The 24,135-nt window shown below is 37.3% G+C and overlaps 2 protein-coding genes across 4 annotated transcripts; both read left to right on the forward strand.

The window, feature by feature from the left end:
* Positions 1-1,007: 1,007 nt before the first annotated feature.
* Positions 1,008-9,189, forward strand: LOC121734900. Its single transcript, XM_042125533.1, has 4 exons — positions 1,008-1,199; positions 6,589-6,759; positions 7,577-7,715; positions 8,761-9,189. Exons 1-4 carry the CDS (start codon positions 1,113-1,115, stop codon positions 8,928-8,930), a joined length of 567 nt encoding a protein of 188 aa, XP_041981467.1. The 5' UTR covers positions 1,008-1,112; the 3' UTR covers positions 8,931-9,189.
* Positions 9,190-11,973: 2,784 nt separating this feature from the next.
* LOC121734864 lies at positions 11,974-22,615 on the forward strand. Of its 3 annotated transcripts, none has more exons than XM_042125503.1 (4): positions 11,974-12,359; positions 14,469-14,648; positions 16,155-16,317; positions 16,792-17,118. In XM_042125503.1, exons 1-4 carry the CDS (start codon positions 12,273-12,275, stop codon positions 16,896-16,898), a joined length of 537 nt encoding a protein of 178 aa, XP_041981437.1. In that variant the 5' UTR covers positions 11,974-12,272; the 3' UTR covers positions 16,899-17,118. The 3 variants fall into 3 exon arrangements, with proteins under 3 accessions (XP_041981437.1, XP_041981438.1, XP_041981436.1); XM_042125504.1 differs by lacking the exons at positions 16,155-16,317; positions 16,792-17,118 and adding exons at positions 21,865-22,015; positions 22,390-22,615 and having other exon boundaries at positions 12,153-12,359; XM_042125502.1 differs by lacking the exons at positions 11,974-12,359; positions 14,469-14,648; positions 16,155-16,317; positions 16,792-17,118 and adding exons at positions 18,880-19,305; positions 19,565-19,747; positions 21,865-22,015; positions 22,390-22,615.
* The last annotated feature ends 1,520 nt before the right edge of the window (positions 22,616-24,135 follow it).

Here is a 24,135-nt window from a genome sequence, read left to right on the forward strand (position 1 = left end):
CATTTTTGTGAACATGGTACCAAATTGGAGTGAAACCTAATAGAACAAAACAAAAATTTTGAAAATCGGTTCACAAACGGCGGAGTAATCGTTGAACATACACAAATTAAAAAAAAATCCACAGCCGAACATATAACCTCCTCCTTTTTGGAAGTCGGTTAAAAATATAAAAAATAAAGCTTCATATTATTTTCCTAAATAAGCTACGCAGATATTTTATTTTGCACTAAACTAAATGATTTAGTCCTTGTTGTCTCAAATATATTTATAATTTTCCTAAATAAGCAATTTTCTGAATATATTTTCTTTTTAAAACTTTAAAATGGCTACAGATTCCGAACGCACCGCTAAAATAAAAAACGCTCTTATTATTTTTATCAGTTTTACCTAATGTAAAAAACCTACTAGGTCTCCATGACGCTCGAGTGATTACACAAACAGCACTGTCCCCTCCCCTACTATATTCTTTAAACGCGAAATGTGTTTGTCTGTTTGTTTGAGAACTCACGCTTTTCGCTGGTCTGATTTTGATGATATTTGGTATGTAAATACAATGTCCGGCATAAGGACATAGAATAGCTTAATTGCAGCAAAATGTACGGTTCTAAAACTAATTGCTTCGCAAATAAAGTTTCGAGCAACATCTAGTATACAATATCTACTCTCTTTCCTATTTGGCTTGCAATATCGACAAAATTTGGAGCTGCAGTATGCAACCTCTACTTTTACACAGCAAGCGTAGACAATTCGACACCGCTGATAAACAATTTTTATCCTAAACCTGATAGACCTTAGATAGAACTTAGTCCCAAACTTTTATTACTTACAAAATTGTAATTCCTCCATATGAACTTTAGGCCTGCGCTTTCCCATCCACATAATCTGCAACAATTACATCTTCCGATAACATGCAAAAGTCCAACTGCAACAAATATATTTACGTCAACAGCTCTTCCCGAAAAAAACCCTGTCGTTGCTATTGTACTATATAAGATAAGTGGTGGGCCGACAACTATCAGTGACCGCTATCTGCTAGCCAGAGTCTGTCGTATTTGTTGTGTCTGTTCTTTCCGTCGTATCTGTTGTTTCATTGTTTTGTTGCTGTTGTGACCATGTTCTGTGAAATACCGAAGTTCGCAAGATGCTGCTTCTGCCTGCCTCTACGGCAAGGGATTTTGACGTTCGGATACTTGAATATTGTGAGTATGATCTTTTCAAGCCATTCTGAATCAATTTAAGATAGCTTAACGTGATGGGATCATTAAACTATACAACAGTGAAAATAATTTGTTTATATAACACCTACGTGTAGTACGAAATTAAGAAATTTAAAAAACCCCCGCCAAAACAACTTTAAAAAGTAATGAAATAATATTTACTGACATTATAAGTTTAAATAATTCCGTATAAAGTGATATTTTAACTACGAATAATAAAAACTAAGGAAAAGTAACTCCGTCAAAAAACATGCTCCACAATACTTGCCAAAAAAGTGTACCTTTAAGGTACACATTTCAATACATTTGCAATATTGAGATGACCTTGAGCGGTACTAGGCTGACGTTACATGACAGATCAAAAGGAACCAAATTTAAAACGGTAATAGCACAATAGACATAAAATAGTATGGGAGTTACGATTCCTTAGTTTTTATTATTCGTAGTATTTTAATCCATAATTGTCACGGTGTGTCGGGGGACCGCCAACAGCGACTTGCATTTTGTATCGCCAACACCAAAAGTCAGTAAATAATATGATTTCATTACTTTTTAAAGTTTTTTAAATTTCTTAATTTAATTTTATTTCATGCTTTTTAAGCTTGTGTTGGTTATAGTGCAGAAAAATTCCTATCAACAGGAGTATATCCCAATGAATACCATCTAGAATGTCCTCTTGGATGTGGTTGTCAATATGAGTCCAAACATAAATACCTCCACTTTGGGTTCGTATGGAGCTGGCCTCCTATAGAATCCAGGTGATGCTGCAGCAGCAGCATGCAAATATTTACTGTTTACCAACGTCTTACTGGTTGTCGCAATTAAAATGAGCCCAAACACGAAATCATTTCTAAGTTGGTAAGGAGAGTACCAAACGACTGCAATTGCTAATTGGCCCTTCACGAACCAGATGAACCGTGATTTTCCAGCACTGAGCAGGCTGATGATGGTGAATTATAGCTAAGAACTCACTCTCGATTATGTCAGCTTTCAAACAAAAAAAACTAGATCAAAATCGGTCCACCCGTTTGGATGCTACGATGCCACAGACAGACAGACAGACAGACATGTCAAACTTATAACACCCCTCATTTTTGCCGGGGGTTAAAAAACTAGTAAAAATATATTTGAAGATTTAATCTTCCAAGATTGATACCTACAATTTTGCCAATAAAAGCACTTTCGTTTTAACTAAACCCTAACTCACAAATAACGGTCTTCAAGACGTAGGCCGTACATAATTTTTCAAAATCACTTGCATTGATACTTTTTATTTCAAAATATTATAAAATTATGAATGAAAAATCCATACTAATATTATAAATGCGACAGTGTGTCTCACGTGCAAACCACTCAACCGATTTTGCTGAAATTTGGTATGTAGATAGTTTGGGTCCCGGGAAAGGACATAGGATACTTTTTATCACATGGAAAAATGTACGGTTCCCGCGAAATAAACTCATTTTGGCGCAACGGAGTTGCGGGCGTCATCTAGTAAAGTATAAAGTGATAAAACTATGCATAACAAAGTTAACTCTTTTAGAACGTCGTGTCTACATGAGGCCTACCACCTATCCCGACGAGAAGAACCGGCGTAAGAAACTCGCACGGGGCCACCTTTTACCAAAAAGGTGGAAAATAACAAAGATAGTTTAAACTAATTTACGTTAAGTATGCAAGTACTTAGTATTATATAGAAGCGACCTATGGTCAGTCAGCTTATTTTTCCCAAGGTGTGCTATCATTGAGAAAATCAGTTAGTAGTATTTACTTAAATAAATATTTATTACCTATATATATATATATATATATATATATATATATATATATATATATATATATATATATATATATATATATATATATATATATACAGTGTGTAACAAAAATAAGTGATAATACTTTATGGTGTGTACGTGTTCCTTAATTGTACTTTTAATTAATCCCACGTGCCTACCGCAATGGCTTCTACTCAAATCGTCAGATAAGAGCTTTCAGTCCACTTTTCTGTAAAGCGTTGTAGCTTTCAACCCCAACTATCAATTTCACTGCAAAGCTACTACGCTTTCAGTTTAAATAAAACATTTTATAAATCAGCAACGGACTTACGTCTTTTATTAAGGGATCACCGTTACAATTCATAATGTTAAATAAACAGAAAGGATTAAAATACAATAACAAAAACAAAACTAATCTGCTATGAGTTCTACGAGATCAAGACATTCTGACAATCGTTCATGGCACGCGTATTGTGCCCGTCCTCCAGATAATGGTTCAACCGTGTAGCACTCATTTGGACAAACCTTAGTAATTTTACATGGGGCGCTAAATTTTTCACTTAGCTTATTAATTATTCGGGGTTTCTCTTAACTAAAACTAGATCATCAAAAACAAAAGGATAAATAACAGCTTTACTAGAGTCATAACGCTTTTTATCTTTAGACGCTTGCTCGTCCATCCTACACTAAGCCGTTTGTCTTATTCCAGATAAATAATTTTCGTTTATATCATGGGACTCTACGATTTATTATATCCAAATAACTTGACAGTGCTTTTAGAAATATTTAGTACTATGTAAAGCTTGTTGAACTTCACCGATAAAAGATTTCCATGGTTTGTTTTCATGATTCTCAGCAACAGTAAAACAATTAGTTAAAACGGACATTAGACGCTCTACCTGCCCATTTAAATGAAAGAGTAATTTAATTGGAAGATGAACAAATGTTAACCGATTTAGTCTGTAATTTAGAATCTTTAAAATTTTTCGATTTTTCATCGCGCTGTTTAGTAAAGCAAGTAGATTCAGAATATCCAGTCTTATGACAATAAGAACATTGAGTAACATTTTGCTTATTACTAGACTTATCGACTGGAATGCAAGAATCGGGTTCCTCACGCTTATCTTTACTATGCAACTGTAAACAATGCCGCTTCAAATGGCCGGTCTTATTACGATAATGACAACGACGCTCGGTAAGTGCCTCGTCTAGTCTGGGACGCTTGGGAGTTTCATTATCAGTTCGCGTCATAACATATTCACACTTTAAATTTTTAATTTTAGGGTACGTATTTAAATGTCTATCAAATGCCACAAAATTGGTAGGCGTGTTTTTAAGTAAATCAGTGCGTACCTGAACGTCTGTGATGCCGGAGATCACCACCTTAATTTTGTTAGACTCACCCCAACCGGTATCCAACCGGTCTATTAGCGCCATTTTGTTAGTTGAATACTCGATGTACGTCGCCGCCTGGTCGCTCGTGTACTCCACCATGTCGCCGAACAAGTCGTAGAATCTCCTTGTCGAAATAAACTGCTGTGTAAGCCGCTCCCTTAATTCTTCCCAAGTCTTGCACAGCGGGTATGAACGTGCTGCCCATTTCTTGGCACGGCCCTGCAGGCGAATAAAAGCCGCATTCCTGGTTTCGTAGTCCGTCCACGAGTTGCGCTGTTTGTGGTTCTCGATCTCGTCGCACCATTGTGCCGCAGTAAATTGACACTCGTCCGGATCAAAAGAGGGTAGATAAATTTCGCTAGCTTTTAGTTTTCTATATTCTACGGCGCTTGTTGGAGACGATTTGGAGTTTTGGAAGCCCGCCATCATATTTTGGAAGAACACCGCCCAGTTTTCAGGTGAAGGGACCGTATTTCCTTTGTTCTCCGATGTTGAGGGGCCCGCCATATTGTCACCTTGATCTTCGCGTTCCAGTCGAAAATATTCTTCGTTTTGAGTAGAGGCATTTGCCCATGTTGGATGCGAGCAGCAGGAGATCGGTCATCTTGGCGTTCATTGAGAGAGGCCTATGTCCAGCAGTGGACGACTATAGGCTGATATGATTTGAGTAGAAGCCATTGCGGTAGGCACGTGGGATTTTAGTTCCAAAAATTCATAATAGATGGCGCCGTGCGTCTTCTACATCGCGCTGACGCTTGCTCAAAAGTCTTTCTATAAGAGGTGGTATCATCTTACATATAAGTTTCGATTGTTATATCTATTCTACGGTATTAAATAACTCAGTACTTTATCTGTGTAGTGACGTAACCTTAAACCTATCAATGATAAATAGTTTATGGGTAAAGTTGTGTAATTGGGGGGCTAAATAAGCTTTAAAATTTGGCATAAAATATAAAGTTTAATATAAAAAAATGAAATACTTATTGTGTGCACACTGCACAGCTGTATTGATTTAAGGGGTATCAGGGTTTTTTATAAAAGCTTTTGACACCAATTTTGTTGACATCGCGCGCTATAAACTGAAGTCCACGCGGACGAAGTCGCGGGCAACAGCTAGTATAAATATATATAGGTAATTTGTAAATACTAGGGAGATACTGAATGTATGCTTGAATTTAAATAAATTATAATACATATTATATATTTGCCGTTTGAATTTTTTAGGTCAATTTTGAACTAAGATACTCGTTAACAAAATAGGATTTTGGTGCGATCTCGGCAACGCGGCAAATCTATGGTCAAGGTCGTTTGCTCAGGAGATGGCCTTAATTACTGTATTTAAATGAAGATTTGACATAAACGCCATACATTTGAACGTAAATTTCCTGTAAATAAATAACTATTCTATTCATAATTATAAAGGCAGAAAAGAGTTATGCTGCATTCTCGTAGATCGTACTTTATTTCTCTAGTCGCAGTTAGGCTGCCTTTCCACCAGAGCTGAGCGGAGCTGTGTTGCGTGGAATGTGTTCTTGAAAACCAATAGAATCGCTCCATTGACACGACTTTGTCATGACATCGCTCAGCGCGGCGATGCTATTGGTTGTCAAAAACACATTCCTCACAACACAGCTCCGCTCAGCTCTGGTGGAAACGCAGCCTTATTCTCGTATTGGCATTTTACGTTGGAGAGCCATGCTCCGGCACGAATGGGCCGGCTCGACCGGAGAAATACCACGTTCTCACAGAAAACCGGCGTGAAACAGCGCTTGCGCAGTGTTTCGCCGAGTGAGTAAGTTTACCGGAGGCCCAATCCCCTACCCTATTTTGCCTTCCCTACCCTCCCCTATTCCCTTCCCTTCTCTACCCTCCCCTATTCCCTTCCCTTTCCTTCCTTACCCTCCCCTATACTTACCCTGTTCCCTCTGAAAAGGCCGGCAACGCACTTGCAGCTCTTCTGATGCTGCGAGTGTCCATGGGCGACGGAAGTAGCTTTCCATCAGGTGACCCGTTTCCTCGTTTGCCCCCTTATTTCATAAAAAAAAAACATCCATCAATTGTCAGAATTTGGAAATTTGCTCCAAATATATGAGAATATTTTTGGAGCAAATTTCCAAATTCTGACAAATTATTACATAAGCAATTCATATAGATTGTTATAGAAGATCCCTATTTCAATTGAATTTTCTCTCTTTCAGCTAATCGACTCTCTAATGGTGGCTATATACAGCTACTCGATAAACCGCGTGTACGGAACCAGCTTGCTCTACCATGGCGCAGTGTCATACATGTTTGAAGACGAGTTTTCCATTGCCATGTACGTCATAGAGATACTCTTCACTATCGTGCTGCTGTATGGTGCTCATATGGTGAGTGATCTTCAGTACTTCCATATTTTTTAATATTATAAATGCGAAAGTGTATCTGTCTGTCTGTCTATTACCTCTTTACGCCTAAGCCGCTGAACCGATTTTGCTGTTTGGTATGGAGCAAAGCGCGACATGATGACTTTCGTAATTGACCATCGTAACTGGGAGAGGCTCGCGGAAAACAGAACAGATTGGCGCAAACGGTTAATGGAGGGTAGCTTGCGATGATGCCTGGTTCCAAACTCTTAAGGCCAAAAAAGGGAAAAGTCAAAGTCAGTGTTCTGTACCATCAACCACTAATTTCTCCTTTCGTTACTGTGGTCGTCTATATCGCTCACGTATCAGCTTGCACAGCCATGAAAAGAGCTGTAACACAGACTAATTCGCCGTAAATCGTCTGGCACAGACGTAAAGGCCAATGATGGAGATAGTTTGAGTTCCGGGAAAGGACACAGGTGATATACGCGATTAACTAATTTTGTCGCAACGGAGCATCATCTAGTTTAATATAGTTACCGACTTTAATAAGGCTTTTGACTCTTGTTTAAAAAAGAGGGGTGTTATAAGTTTGACGTGCCTGTCTCTCTGTCTATGTGGTGGAGCAACTTTGATCTAGTTTGCTCGCTCGCTCATTGCTGGAAAATTCGGCTTATCATGAAAGGTGCTTAGCTACTGTAAATGATTTGATCCTTTCCATATTTCGAAATCTGATGCCAAAAACTTTACTAGAGTTTTGAATGTTTTGTCATTTTTATCGCTATTTATTATTACTTTCTTCTTCTTGTTTCCCTCTTTCATTCGAAAAATATTCTTTTAGAAACACCTAATCTACCTGAAGACGTTCTACTACTATGCGCTATGCACGTGTGTGGCGACGGTGCTCCTGGAAATACTGAGCCTCATCAGTAATGGGGCACGAGACCTGGATCTGTTCCCTCTCTTCATGGTGGGATTGTGTGAGTATACTTTTAACTTTATACACATACTACAAGGAGCTGTAAGCGCTCTCCTAACAAACATTTCGAATAGCTGAATATTGTGAAGAATTACGGAGGAAATTCTAAACGCAGGAAATGAGCCTACGGATCGGCTGATGATATGCAGTTGTAATTAATTGCTAAATACACTAATCAGGGTTAGCGTAGCGAGCCCTTCTGTATCCCACAACCTGTACATTTTGTGGTACACTTTAGGGAAAAACTATCACGTCTATTGACTTGTGCTTTAACATAGTAATTTTTATTTATATTATGTAGAATATAGATGTGTTATCATAAGTCAGTCAAGGTGTGACGACGCGAGCCCTCACAAAGCTCGGCTTTAAGCTAGTTATTATAAATACAAGTGTGGCTTTCTATTGAGTCTTTACACTAAAATGATTTAGATCATGGCGTGTAGACTGTAGAGACTGTACCACAATAGACATAACGACCAGTAGTTCGACTGCAAAGAGACGGACAATGGACATGTTTCAATATCTGTCAAATTCGTCGGGTTTCACTAGGATTATAAACGGAATGTGACTCGGGCTGGCTGATATAATTTATTTTTAAATATTTAAAATAAAGATTTCAAAATTGGATTCTGACAATTTTAATCGCATGTGCCAAAACACAAACAACAATACGGCCAAAGAGGAACACGTCCAGCGAATATGTCATAGTTTTAAATTTGTAGGTAACAAGTTAACAACCCTAGCGACGATTTTCGTCATAATACGTCAAATTTAAAAATTTCAACATCAGTTCTAAGTCGGTATACTCTATAATTCTGTCTACTCTGACTGTACTTAGTCCCGAGAATAGTTATAAAACTATTACGAAAACTCAACGGTTTATGCCTCAACAATATAGTGCTTTGCAATAAAGTTGTGCAAACATCTAATTACATAAGCATAATACGAAAATATGTATATCAACGTGCTTAATTTAGGAATTATAGCTCCTTTAATGTTGTAACCTGGGTAAACTACAGATTTTAATAATTGCATTTCGTCTCCAGGTATCCACGTATACTTGATCTTCCTAGTGGGCAGTTTGATCAAGAAAATGGAGACTTCTGGAATGAGATTTGAGAACGAACTACATCAGTTTATCAATGGAGAGACACCAGTCAGACCAGAGGGTACTGAGGTGTACCCAACAACAGTCGTACCTAACAATGACGTTTGAGATGTGCCCAACAACAAAATTTTGTCTCAGTTGTAGCCAACATCATAAAAAATTGGTTTTAGGTGTTAAGAACAACAAAGAACCTCGTCTGAGTTGTAACAAACAATAAAAACTTTGTCGTACCTAATAATGTCGTTTGTTGTGTATACTTTGTTTGAGATGAACGGTGTACCCAATAACAAAAAAACTGGGGCTCAGGTGTATGCAACAACAATGTTGACCTCCAATAATATGAATGAATGAATGAATGAATGAATGAATGAATGAATGAATGAATGAATGAATGAATGAATGAATGAATGAATGAATGAATATACTCTATTGTGTACTATCTTGTAATATCTTGTAACTACCCACATTTGTAATTTTTGTTTATAAATTATTAGCATTTTAAAGCTTATTTTTTTTTGGTTCTTATCAAAGTTTACAACGATAGAAATTATGGGCCCTGGACATTTCTTTGCTTGAAATCCTATTGTAAAAAGTGTACATACCAGTCTTTGAAAAATTGTCTGTTATTCATGATATTGAAACATTGTTTCTAAGAAACATGTAAACACGTGTTAGTGATGTTAGTATAAACACCGTTATCCTCGAAACCAAAAAAAAAAATGCCGTCTTCATACCCATGCGGATGCTCGGATCGGCAATTTGTATGGGTACGAAGACGAATTTTTTTGAGCTCCCAGCATTGTTCTCGTAGAAAAAGTTGTTCATTTTGACGGGCTCATTAGATGGTTTCAAGGATAACGGGGTTTACACTGTATTCTATCTTATATCTTTAAACGAGCAATTCTTGTATATATATAATTGGAATCTCGGAATCGGCTCCAACGATTTTCATGAAATTTAGTATATAGGGGGTTTTGGGGGCGATAAATCGATCTAGCTAGGAATCATTTTTAGAAAATATCATTTTATTCGTGTTTTATCGAATACCGAGCAAAGCTCGGTCAAATAGCTAGTTATTATTTAAGCATAATAAACGTTTTATAAATTAGACATCTCACAAAATACCAAAGTTACAGTCGCAACAATTTTGTAACCTAGAATTTAGGATTTAATTATGTATTTATTATAGTTATAAGTAAGGTACTTATGTAAAGTAACTAATATAATATACAGGGTGTAACAAAAATAAGTGATAATACTTTAGGGTGTGTACGTGTTCCTTGAAAGAAGAAAGACGAAAAATTTTTTTCATTTTTGTATGGGCTAGGGCCCGAGCGTCACGAGTTTCCCCATACAAAAGTGAAAAAAAATTTTGGTCTTTCAGCGCTGCTACTTTCACAGTGAACTTTCTACAAGGAACATGTACACACCCTAAAGTATTATCACTTATTTTTTTTTTGCACCCTGTACAATAGAGAATGGCTGTGTCCTATTTTATAGGAGAGCTAAGCACTATGACTTTGTATATTTTCGTATTTTAATAAAATATTCTTACTTTAATATTTTTTTTATTCACCCTAGGAAAATAGTGATTTCGTACATTTATGACACTAAATTTTTAGTTTTATTCCTAAATACCTACCGTAAATTTAAATCCAAAAAAAATGCAAAAATTTAATTTAGGGCCCGTCCACACGAAGTATTTTTTACGCTCGTTTTTATCGATACTCGTACAAACGCAAGTTGAACGTTCAGCAAACGCAAGAAAGCCTAAAGTTTAAAACTTTATAACTATCAGCCAAAACGCGCAGGAGACGAGCGCATCAGAAACGCACCGTCAGTGCGCAAAAAATACGTCGTGTGGAAAGGCCCTAACTCTTGCTGGTCTCGATAACTAATATGTTAAGGCGGAGTTTTTGGGCAAACAACTTTTTAAGTTGATCATAGATTTTAGAATGATAATTATTGTAAAGAAACCGACTTCAAACAGTATTTATCATAGGACCACCTCTTTCCCACAAAAATGAATCATTAAGATCGGTTTACAAACAAATAATAAATTCTCCTCTAATAAAGTTGGTTAATAATATGCAGAATATGGGCTGTAGAAATATTATTCTGTACCCGTATTATACCGTTAAATATTACCCGTTTATATTGTAAGCATATTATTCAAAGGATTACTGCTCTCAGAACAGGACCATAGCAGTTATGATTCATCTTTTAAAGTTTAATTTTGCCTGAGTCCGCTCCGAAGAAACCAATTTTAGTTATTCACAGAACGGAACTACCATTGTGTCATACTATGATTTAAGTATATCTTTCATAGCGACATTAATGATTCCGGGTGACTAAGGAAAGTACTTTAGTCGCAGAGTCATCAAGCGTGAATGTAATAAGCACCACGTTAGCTTCGGCGCGAGATCATTTGACTTGCGCGAAGAAACCGCTCGCTCTAGTTAAATGCAGAAGGTATGCTGCACTTTTAATACCTTTAAATTTGTGTCATAAAAAAGTGAAGACAGGGGTCTCAGAAGCTTAGGATGAGGTCTGCGCCTTGCTGTTTGATTACGCCTTACGGCAGGGGTTCCCAAACTGTGAGCCGCGGTGCCCTGGTGCGCCGTGCAAAGGCAAAAGGGACGCCGCCGCCGACGACTCTGCCGCCGAGTCGATCTTCCATCAGTATCCATAACCACAAATATTATAAAATAAAATTATAATATTATAATTATCAATTAAGTATACAAAACAGGCAGATGATAAAATATTTGTTTATTATTATTTACTTGCTTCACCTAACTATAATCATTAAATGTGTTTATTTATATTTATGTATCTTTTTGTAATATCTAGGTAGAGAAGGGCGCCGCGCCTTGACAAAATATTGACTTGTAAGTACGCCGCAAGCTGAAAAAGATTGAGAACCCCTGCCTTACGGTATAACACACAGTATTTTGATATCGTTGGTAGAAAGTGGCTACGAGTATATTTATTAAAAGCTTCGCCTTAATTTTTTGTATGAAACAATTGTAACGTATGAATCTTGTAATTGGTTCATTAGCAAAATCATGTAGGATGGTAGGATATAACTTCGGGTATTCCAGACGGGTTTCGTGAAGCGAATTTCAGTTTCCTAGCAAGTATGTATTTTTTCCGGTGACTTCACTGTCATCAAACGCGTAGGACGAGTTATCAGTTGTGCACATTTCCGTGAGCTAAACGAGATAATTGTGAACTCAGTGTATAACGCCAGTGCTGGCCGACAGGTCATATAAACATAAATATTATTATAATCACAAATATAATATAATATAACATACAACATCAATAACAGATAAAATTTTATACGCAAAGTCTGGTGTTCGTTCCTTAACTTCAAAAACTTTAATAAAAGTTCCAAAACAATAGTTCCAAATTTACATAAGATACAACATAAGTAAAAAAAGAAAAATGTACTTAGATTTGCCAGTATTCCGCCGTTGCTGCTGTTGTTTGCCAGTGCGACATGGCATTATTGCATTCGGCTATTTTCACATGGTAAGGAATATTTGAATAAATGGTGACTTAATATATCGTAATTGTAATAATCATCATTAACGTAGTAATATACCACAACCTGTACATTTTTAACCGACTTCCAAAAAACGAGGAGGTTATATGTTCGGCTGTGGATATATTTTTTTGTGGTACACTTTACGGAAAAACTATCACGCCTATTGATTTGTGCTTTAAGAGGATACACCAGGGGCTAGAGAAATAAAAAAAAAGTACGTGTAATATCTATAGCTGTCTCCCTTACCTCAAGCCTATACCGCAGAACGCGATAGAGACAACTGCAGAAAATCCAGAAAATCAACGATTCGTTGTCCCCTGATTCCTTCTCCAAAACTTAACCGATTTAAGTACTTTTTTCATTAAAGATTAAAAAAAGGCTTGAGCTGTGTTCCTATGTTTTGCTTTTTTTGTATAATCTAGCCAAATCTGTTTTCTGGACGTTTGAACACAGCGGAAAATCTGGCCATTTTTTTAGGTTTTTGAACAATCATATCTTATTTAATAATTAAATTATGAAAAAAAAAAGAAAACATAGGGACATTGTATTAGTGGCCGTAGATATTCAGGAAAAAAATTATAACTCTACTAGCATTATCCAAGGAGGAAACAGGGGACAACGTTTGTATGGAAAAAATGGCGGTGTGGAATCCTCCATAGTAATTTTTATTTATATGTAGATGCCGTGTTATCATCAAGTCAAGGTTTGGTTACTTTTAAAATATTAAAAAAATCCTTAAAGATTATTATTTATTACCACGTAGATAAACGACGCGAGCCCTCACAAAGCTCGGCTTTTAGCTAGTATTAATATATAATAAATGCGAAAGTGTGTCTGTCTGTCTGTTACCTCTTCACGCTCGAACCACTGAACCGATCTTGCTGAAATTAGGTATGGAGATGCTCTGAGTCCTGGGAAAGGACATAGGATATTTCCCGGGATCATGTGGCTCTCGCGCGACAAACTAATTTTGGCGCAACGGAATGCTCACGATCTGTTTCCATTGTTATTAAACAAACGACGCCATTTTGAATAAAAACAAACATGGCAGTAACAATAACAAAACCATATATCGTCAAAAAGTTTCCAAGAAACTCAAAAGACCGGTAAATAATAGAAACTTTCTAATATAATTATAAACCAATTTACTCTTGCAACCGATTCAATGATATTCCTGAACATGTCGTGATCTGGAATGTACTCTTCAATCTCCATATTTTATTTTACAAATTGTCTGCTCCTTAGTCCTATTGTGTAACGATCAGGATTTAATACTTATGAGGGTCGGCCGCATAATTGATATCAAGTGCATCTCTTATTGTTGATTGAAAGTAATTATTGTCTAGACTCTACCATTTTTTATTGAAGACTTACTTGTTAGTAAGTAGTAATGACGAATTTCCTGTAGGCTTAGCATAACATCATTAGAAACGGGAAAGATATGGACATACTACCAGGTTTTAGTGGTAAAAATGGTAGATTACCTTTGTCAATCTGTCACTTTGTATATTCTTCCGTAGAAAGAAATCACTTCTATGGTGAACATGCTAAGCCTGCAGATAGTAAGTGAATTTCGTTTGGAACACCAGAAGACTCAAAACTTATTTACCACTCTTTATACCATTGGAATACCCGAATGAAGGTTCTGTCTATATGTTTGTCAAACTGTCTGTATGTCCGTTACCTCTTCACGCTGAAACAGCTAAACACCTTTTCTAGGATTAAAAAATATCTCGATACTAATATATTACTTTAAATCCCGAGGAAGAACATTCGAGACATTTTTTTTCCCGAAAAAAAGTACGAATCCTGCACGATTGTAAAAAATACGTGTACACTCGGGGGCTGCCGCGGTAAAGCTATTGCAAAGCATAGCATTTTTTATCAACTTATTATGTAATTATTAACATACGTCTAACCGCACGCACACAAACACCGTGCCGAAGTCCGGAACGTCGCACCGACCGGAATGTCGAGTTTTTCGTTACGGATTTTTTTCATTCGGTCGCTGTGCTTAAAGCTATGTAAGAGCTTACAATAGTTATTCGTCTATTATTATCTGAACTTACAACATTAAAAGCCTATTTTTCCAGGTGATCGCCTGTCTAATGATATCCCTAGAAAGCTGGTTACTCACTAAAGGTTACGACGCCTCGAAACCAGCGCCGACCGTCTTCAACGGAGTTGGGTTTATGGTTCAGGTGTGGGTGGTGTTCGTGCTGTATGCTGTTGATATCGTCTTCACTGTGGTGCTGCTGGTTGGGGCACATAGGGTAAGTTGGGCCGAGGGTTTCTTGTTGAAGGCGAGGTTCACACGGCCCAATCCTGCACGTTTCCTGCACGTTTTCTTGCAGTTTACGTCTTACCGAATAAATAGTGGCGCATACAATGTATATAGAACCATTCACACGTCAATAGGGATGATGACAAGGTCAAAGATTAGCAAATTTTGTTAATAAAATAAAGAAATCACGGTAAAAAATAAGTGTTCCCAAAATTTCAGCTTGATAGCATTTGTATTTTTTTTGCTATGCGCCTTCAAAGTTGGATATTCAAGTCGATTTTTTTTTTCAATTAAATTTCTTAATATTTGTATACCATTCGATAACTTATGCAATTAAAAGCAACGTCTTTTGTTATGAAACCACTTTCATAAACGCAATATTTAATATACCTATCGAACAAAGTTGTCTCCCGATGCGTACAAACTACGAAAGAGTGACGTCATACTTTCGTAGCACTTTGTATGGATCGTTTCGGGTAGGTCTACTTTATGAGATGTTTGAATTGTCATATAATCTTGGTGAATTTCAAGCTATCAGAGTCATTCTTTCAGCGATGTTTCTTCTTTTTAAGGGTCTTTCAATTACCTATAAGAAAAAAAAATAGTCATGATGCCTATTGTACTGCGCGATTTGTTGCAGTACAATCTGCGTATGAATGTTAAGAGTTAAGACGTATACTGCAAAAAATGCTGTAGCTAGTTAAGTTTCGTAATGAAAATCTTTTCTATGTAAATAACATTTTACTTTATTAGTCTCTTTTTCTAGGCTTAATTCCTATTGAGCTCAAAAAGTAGACTGTGACTTCAATAATTTTTATCTCTAAAATAAAAAATAGCAAAAATAACAGATATTCTTGCAATTATTGATTTTTCGTAGAAGCGCGTAGAGCGTCTACGCGCCTCTACGAATTTTAAAATGAACAGTTTCCATTGTTAGTTTTTGACTGATGTTATTTTTAGTAATAATCTTGTTAATTGCATTAAAATTATACAATGAATAACATGATTAATAATCGGCCAAGTGCTAGTCGGACTCGCGCACGGAGGGTTCCGTACCGTTATGGAGCAAAAATAGGTCAAAAATCTAAGAATAATAAAAACTATTTATTTTTCGTCCAAAAATAGTATTTTTTAATATGTGAGCCCCTTAAATATTAATATTATTTTGTTTTTAGTATTTGTTGTTATAGCGACAAAAATAACACAATCTATAAAAATTTCAGAAGTCCAGCTATAGCGGTTCTTGAGATACAGCCTGGCGACATACAGACATACAGATGGACAGACAGACAGACAGACAGATGGACAGATGGACAGACAACGAAGTCTTAGTAATAGGGCCCCGTTTTTACCCTTTGGGTACGGAACCCTAATAAATCGATGAGATCTGATTTATCACCTTAGCTCAATAAAATAAATTCAGCAGTTAACATAAACAGTACTATACAGTTTCAATCCCTATTTTTTTTTTTACAACATTTAATTACAATTTTAGAAACGAACCCAACTTCTCAAGGTGTACGCGTACTATGCTATCGCGACCTGCTGCTCCAGTTTGGTCCTCTTCATCATCATGAGGTGTCAGATGGAGGAGGATGAGCCGTATCTCATCGTGTATACGACGATCACCGAAACTAGCCTCGCCGCTGCAGCTCTAAGTAAGTTACACTTAAGGTTCCCGTGGGTTAATACTGTATTATTCCAAGGAAACTTTTCAAAATAATGGAAGCAACGAGTCTTATTAGTAGGGGAGGGGAAGATGCTATTTGTGTAGTTCTATCTGGATTATATCGATTGGTTTTCTGAGCATAGCTTATAAATCCCCGGTTCCAGAAGCTGTGCTCAGAAAATCAAGCGCAGCCTTCACATTAGCCAGCCTTGCTGGCTTTAATATCTTTCATAAATATCTCTTTTAATTTTTATTTTTTGATTTGGTCATTATATAAAATACATCCAAATAGTGTTTATATGATAACCTATGTAGGCTGGTTCTAAAATTAGAAAGTATTTTTGGAGGCTGGGTTGAGGGGCGTCGTAAAGAAATGGCAAAGTCCCAAAGGCGTAAAATAAGTTTGGGAAGCCCTGACCTAGAATTAAAAAAATGAATCAGTAATTGTCATTTCTTTTTGCAGTTATCAAAATCTACTTACTGTTGTTGATTCGAAGTGAAATAAAGAAGTTGGAGCAAAACTGCGAGCTACGCTTCTCTATGAAGACAGAAGAAGGAAACCCATTTTAAATTTGACTACTAACCCTTAAAGAGTAACCCTAGTAATGTTATAAAAATTACAAGCTTTATTTAGTTAGCTTTAGTAGTAAGCTTAATTTATTGTTAATTAGTGACAAACACAATTTTAGTAATGTACGGCATCTGAACTGCCCCGGGACAGGGTGGGCCGACAGGATACGGAAACAGCCGAAATTTAAATTAAGAATATAAACTACGTATTGCACTAGTGATAATCAATACGTTTTTTTTTTTTTTTTATTAAATAAGGGGGCAAACGAGCAAACGGGTCACCTGATGGTAAGCAACTACCGTCGCCCATGGACACTCGCAACATCAGAAGAGCTGCAGGTGCGTTGCCGGCCTTTTAAGAGGGTATACGCTCTTTTCTTGAAGGTTTGCAGGTCGTATCGGTCCGGAAATACTGCTGGTGACAGTTCATTCCAGAGTTTTACAGTGCGCGGCAGAAAGTTACGCGAAAAACGCACTGTGGAAGACTGCCACTCATCAAGGTGATGAGGATGGTATGTTTTTCGCGTGGGACGATAGCGAAAAGTTGCAGGTGGTATGATTCCGAACAATTCCTCAGAGCACTCCCCGTGATACAACCGATAGAGGATGCAGAGTGAAGCAACATCCCGGCGTAATTCCAGGGGGTCCAAGCTGTTTGAAACACTATGGCAGTCAACAATTCGAGCAGCCCTTCGTTGGATACGATCCAGAGGGAGCAGTAGGTATTTTGGCGCCCCTGCCCAGAGATGAGAACAATATTCCATATGAGGCCGAACCTGCGCCTTGTAGAGTTGTAGGCGTTGGTCCGGACTGAAGTACTGTCTCGCTCTGTTAAGAACGCCAAGCTTCTTCGAGGCTAATTTGGCCTTACCCTCAAGATGATATCGGAACTGAACTTCGCTCGATATGTTGACGCCAAGTATCTCAATGCTAGGGGAGATGGTTAAAGATGTGCCCTCGAAACGAGGATAAACGACCATTGGTGACTTTTTAGTGGTGAACGCGCAGACTTGTGTCTTGGCGGGGTTGAATTGGACTAAGTTACGTCTACCCCATTCAGAGACCTTCTCCAATGAATTCTCCACCTTAGACACAAGTTTGTTTCGACTCTCAGTGACATTTTGCCGAGAAATATTAGGGGAGCCGGTATATAAAGCATCACCTGTACTATCATCCGCATAGCAATGAATGCCTTTGGTTTGTAACATGTCATTGATATGCAGTATGAATAGAGTAGGCGATAGCACACAGCCCTGAGGGACACCAGCATTAACAGACTGAGTTTCCGAGCATTCGCCGTCAACTACGACCTTTATGCTTCTGTCTGCTAAGAAACTAGTGACCCACTTACATAATTTCTCGGGCAGCCCGTATGATGGAAGCTTTGATAGCAGCGCTTTATGCCAAACCCGATCGAAGGCCTTCGCAATGTCCAAACAAACAGCCAATGCCTCTCCCTTCGACTCAATTGCCTGAGCCCAACGATGAGTCAGGTATGCCAAGAGATCACCAGCCGAGCGACCCTTACGGAACCCGTATTGTTTGTCGCTTAGCAATCCCTGGCCGTCCAAGTATCGAAGAAGCTGGCTATTGACGTAGTTTATGTTCTTAATTTAAGCTTCGGATGTTTCCGTATCTTGTCAGCCCACCCTGCCCCGGGGCAGTGCAGATGCCGAAAACGCTATAAATCAAAATTTTAAATCAAATTGTAAATAACAAATGAAGTTAAAATATAATTATTTAATTTTGTTAGAACTAAAAATAAATATTGTTTGATCAATGATCATAATATTCTTTAAATTCATAAATAAAATAAACATTATTCTTCCTCGAATGATGTAGGTAAGTGTTCTAGTTTTTTGCCGATAAAGTAGAAAAATTCCATGAAATCAAAATATTATTCATAAGCATGTATTTTTTATGACGCTCATCTTCAATTCCTATGTATTTTCCATATTTATCAAACGCATTTCATATTCAGATTATCCGAGCAAACTCGCTATGAACCCGTGACCCTGGACGTAAACAAACACAATGTGGCCATCTTATAAACGAGATAATGGTCCGCAGCATTCAGTACCAGTTATCAAATCGAGTGAGGAGCATAAAGAACAGTGCTTCGAAATTCGAACATTGTTAAAGTCACAAAATACTGTCCATAAATAAAAAAATAAGAATCCTATTTTTTTAATTTAGAATTCTAAAACACTGGCACTTGCCAGTAAAAACTAGTGCAACTTTAATTTAAAACAAAATAAATTTTGAATTTAAGATATTATAGCAGTTTTGTTAAAAAGTGCTAGTTTTAAGTGTTGCTATAATGTACGTAGAAATACCGGAGTTCAAAAGATGTTGTATGTGTGTGCCACTACGGTATGGTCTTCTAATTTTCGGATATTTGAGCCTGGTAAGCATTTTTATTTAAATAAAAGGAAAAAATCCATTTAGGTTCTAAAAAATTGCGTAGAAACACTTTCTAACTCGCAGACATTGCAGTTTGTGCTTTATACAGGGTGTATCAAAACTAAGTGATAGGTAATAGTTTAGAGCGCGTTTGTGTTCCTTGTAGAGAGTTCACAGTATTATATACACTTTTAATGTTTTACACGACCGGTTTCGACAAAATCATCATCACTTGTAATGTAATAACCATCCTTTTCCTCCAGTTATTCTCCATCTTCTGGTTTTTTGTGGAGGCTGTCCAGTGCTACTTCACCGGGATGGATCTTCGGGACTACACCATCACGCTGCACAAAGGAGTCAGCTATCTGGTGGAGACGTGGGTCGCGTTGGTCCTCCACGCCACTGATATAGCCTTTTATACGGTTCTCATTGTTGGTGCTCATAAGGTATATTATTATAATACTAGATGATGCTCGCAATTGGCGCAACGGCCAAAACTCGTTTATCGCGCGGGAACTGTATATTTTTCCGGGACAAAAAGTATCCTATGTCCTTTCCCGGGTCTCAAAGAATCTTCATGCCAAAAAGCAAATCGGTTTAGTGGTTTGTGCGTGAAGAAGTAACAGACAGACAGACACACTTTCTCATTTATAATATTAGTATGGATTCATGCTATGTGCTCTGCTATCACCGTTGACTGTGCTTATAGTTAGTGGTCATACTGTAGTCTACAATGTAAGTATAACAAAACTAAGTGTTAATTTTTTATAGTAGGGGAGGGGAAGGTGCTAATTTTGTTGTCACTCGAGCGTCATGGAGACCTATTAGGTTTTTTACATGAGGTAAAACTGATAAAAAAAATAAGAGCGTTTTTTATTTTAGCGGTGGGTTCAGAAACTGCAGCCATTTTAAAGTTTTGAAAAATAAAATATTTCCAGAAAATTGCTTATTTAGGTTAATTATAAATATATTTTAGACAACAAGGACTAAATCATTTATATAGTTTAGTGCAAAATAAAATATCTGCGAAGCTTAGTTAGGAAAATATGAAGTTTTATTTTTTTATATTTTAAAATGTCCCTACAGGCTTACCTAACCTTTGAATCGTCAGTGCTTTATATAGAAGCTTTTTTGGGGTAAGTACACTAAACATCATCAACCCCTATCAGATTTTTTTAAGACACCATGTGAGAAATCTGATTTCTATACCATGATAACTAGACACATGTGGAAGCCTATACAAGCTTAATCTGACACGCTCGAGCTTATCCCGAAATCCCCTCATCCCTTCCCCAACTATTGCGGTGTGTATGTGTCCCTTATATTAAGTAGAGTTCGTTGTGAAAGTAGCAGAGCTAAAAGAGCTAATTTTTTGTGGTTTGTATGAGCATGAGCAGCAGCGTCATGAGTTTTCCCATACAAAAGTTAAAAAGAAGTTGCTCTTTCAGCGCTGCTACTTTTACAGTGAATATAGAATAAAGAAATTGTATAGAGTACAAGAGTTCGATTCCTGCGTTGGAAACATGTTATTTCCAAGTTTGGTTAGGACAATGCAGGCTGATCACCTGATTGTCTGACAAGTAAGATGATCCATGCATCGGATGGGCATGTAAAAAGTCGGTCCTGCGCCTGATCTCTCGCCGGTCGTGTCGGTCTTCCGTCTCACTGGGTTATGAGAGTAAAGGAATAGAGAGTGCTTTAGTATACTGCGCACACACTTGGGCACTATGAAATTACTCGTGCGTAGTTGGCCTGGTTTCAATGAAACCGGCCACCGTCACCGAAACCGGTGTGGGAGCAATAGCTCCCACACCGGTTTCGGTGACCTTCCCTTGTATAGAATAATAATAATATTTATTATTCTATACAAGGGACACATACACACCTTATAGTGTTATCACTTAGTTTTGGTACACCATGCTAAGCCCTCAGCTGGGCGTAGCTAGGATTCTACATGGGCATAGGTCTTATGGAGGGGGGGAAGGATTAAGAAAATCCTAGACTTCGAATTCGTGATTTTTAACATGAGTATATCTCACAATAATATTGAAGGTGATTAAAAACAAAATATGAGCGAGCGAACTGGGATTGAATGCCTCCCCTCTCACCCCACAACTCTCTCCTAATTGCTATGATGGCACGGACAGACACAAACACACAGTCAGACCGACAGACAGACATGTCAATCTTATAACAACGCCAGGGGGTAAAAAGGGACTATTGCTGAGGGCCATGGGGGTAGCGAGGGGGCAGCTGCCCCCTCCCCCTCCCCTACTAGAGCGATTGCTTACGAGTTTCTGTGTGTTTGTGTCTGTCCGTGCCATCATAGCAATTAGCAAACGATTTTGAACTTTTTACTTGACATAATAGAATTAAGTGTTCTTAATTAATAGTCATCAATCATCGTCATCATCAGCCCTCTCGATACTAGAAAATTTGAGATTATCTATTTCATGAGAGTACAACATCCTTTAAATTGTGGCGCCTAAACTTCGCCTTAACTCCTTTGAATTTCGAATCGGGGTTGTTCATAAATAAAAAAAAAACCATTTTCTTTTTTCAGAAAAACACCCGTCTGATGCGCGTATTCTTCTACTACAGTGTTACCACGCTGGCGGCTAGCTTCCTGCTGTTTCTGATCACGAGAGGCAACGTACATGAGTCTCTACTATACATACACATAGCGGAGATGTTCTTCGCTGTGTTCTGTTTTGGTAAGTTCTTTTAAATTCTGGTAAGGGCTAGCCCACACGTACCAAAACCACACCACGTGGTCGGGCGTATATTTCGTGTTGTAAATGAACTGGACTATTACATATATGAACTGGACTATAACATTTTGCAGTCGTTGTCGACTACTTGTGTGATACCGACCACATCGCAACCACAAGCGAACTAGTGGCCGACCACATCGCAGACACAATAGATTTTCAATTGTTATGCGACAGCCGGGTGCCGCTTGGAGATTGATGGGTTAAGAAAACAAACATCCACAAACATAGACTATCAAAATCACTATTTTTCACCGAGTCGGATAAAAATATATGATCTTCTTATTCACAAAATTAACAGTATTTTTTCGTTGCAGGTCTCCAAATATTTATTCTGCTGCTTGTCAGAAGTGAAATCAAGAAGTTGAAGGAGAATACTGGACATCGTTTCGTCAACCACGCGGCTGAAGTGTGTGTAGATATTCCTACAGGAAACGGACATAATCCGTTCTAAAGTAGCAGCTATACGTATACAGCAGCGGGCCTAAAATGATCACATTTAGCAATTCCTCTCAATCAATTCAGAAAATGAATTGTCAAAACTGTCAAACTGACAAATGTCAAATCAGTACAAAAATGAATTGCAAGCAGAGTAATTGCATTTTGCGATTTTAGAAAAATGAATCATGTGATGATTCATATCATGATTCTTCAAAGCGACCATTTTAGCCCCGCAGATATACTACAGAAATCAATTTTATTCATACGACGATTGTGGACCTATGTAATTTGGTCGGGCTACATCAAGCCCAGCCGAGAGATCTTGAGTTGACATAACCCCTCTAAATTAAGTAGGTCCGTCTGCGTCTGAATCAATTTCTCTGATGATACAATGTTTGTCTTAATCGGTCAAGGCCCTTTTCTTACATATCGAACAAGGACAAAAGTGTAAATTTATATTATGTTGTTAAAGGTATACAGGGACTTGAAGAGTGGATTTTTATTTGTGAATTTAATAAAAATGCATTTCATGTAAAAAAATATTATTATTAAGTTTCATGTAAGTAAGTAAATAAATTATTTTTTGTTTTATTTATTGTATGTTCGTTCTTTTTTATCACAACCTTGTCAAAACTTCTCCAAACCTTCTCAAGACTTAGCTTACCTTACTTAGCTTACTTATGCTTTACTTATAAGCGCTTGGAAAAAAAGAATTAAGAGCCCATATGACCCTAACTTGACTAAATACTTTAACCTAGATCTCAAAATCTGTAAGGTCTAGAAAACTGATTTTTTGACACAAGTAACTTCAGTTCATAAAGATTAAATGCTCAAGACGAAAACACGATTACTCAAAAAATGCTCGATAGTTTCGTTTTTACAAAAAACCTTGTTTTAGACACATTTTTGCTTGGATCTTCGAAGTTTGCTGTCTTTTCTTTAATATTTTTTAATATCTAAAAAGGTATTGATAAAACCTAAATTTGCTCAAAACACTTTTTTCATAATCATTATAGTTCGTCTTTTATTCAAGTAAAACCAACTCGGCGATGATTCCGCGCCGTCCTTTTTCACCTGGCATATGAAAGACGGGCGTGAGTGTGAAGAGAGAAGGACGATGTTTGATTTTTAGAGTCAGGTGAGCTCTTAATAACATCAGTTAAAAACGAATTTAAACCCCTAATAATGTCATTTAATTTAAGTTCCCAAATAAATAAATAAATTATATTATGTACTTGGCGGTAAACTTATTTATAAGCAGATTAAAGACCTTTGTTATTTATTCGGGCTAAGTCAACTCAATATTATTATTCGTGGTCCGTTTGGGCATAACCCGTCTGAGTTGCGTAGGTCCGACATCTGTCTATGAACAGATTTCCTTGATAGCACATACACTTGCGTATTTTACTTGAGACGCAATGATATTTGTTATCGATGGATGATAATAATTATAATTAATTTATTGAAATTAACCTATAACTGCTGATTTTAGGCTGAGTTCACACACGCAATATACATGCCGCAGCATGCTGCGGATCTCTATATTGTATTATCAGCTATGCAGCATGCTGCAGACAACTTAATGGTTACTGATTTACTGAATAATAATCGGCCACTTACCA

This window comes from Aricia agestis, chromosome 16 (genome assembly GCF_905147365.1).
Source record: "Aricia agestis chromosome 16, ilAriAges1.1, whole genome shotgun sequence".
NCBI lineage: Eukaryota > Metazoa > Arthropoda > Insecta > Lepidoptera > Lycaenidae > Aricia > Aricia agestis.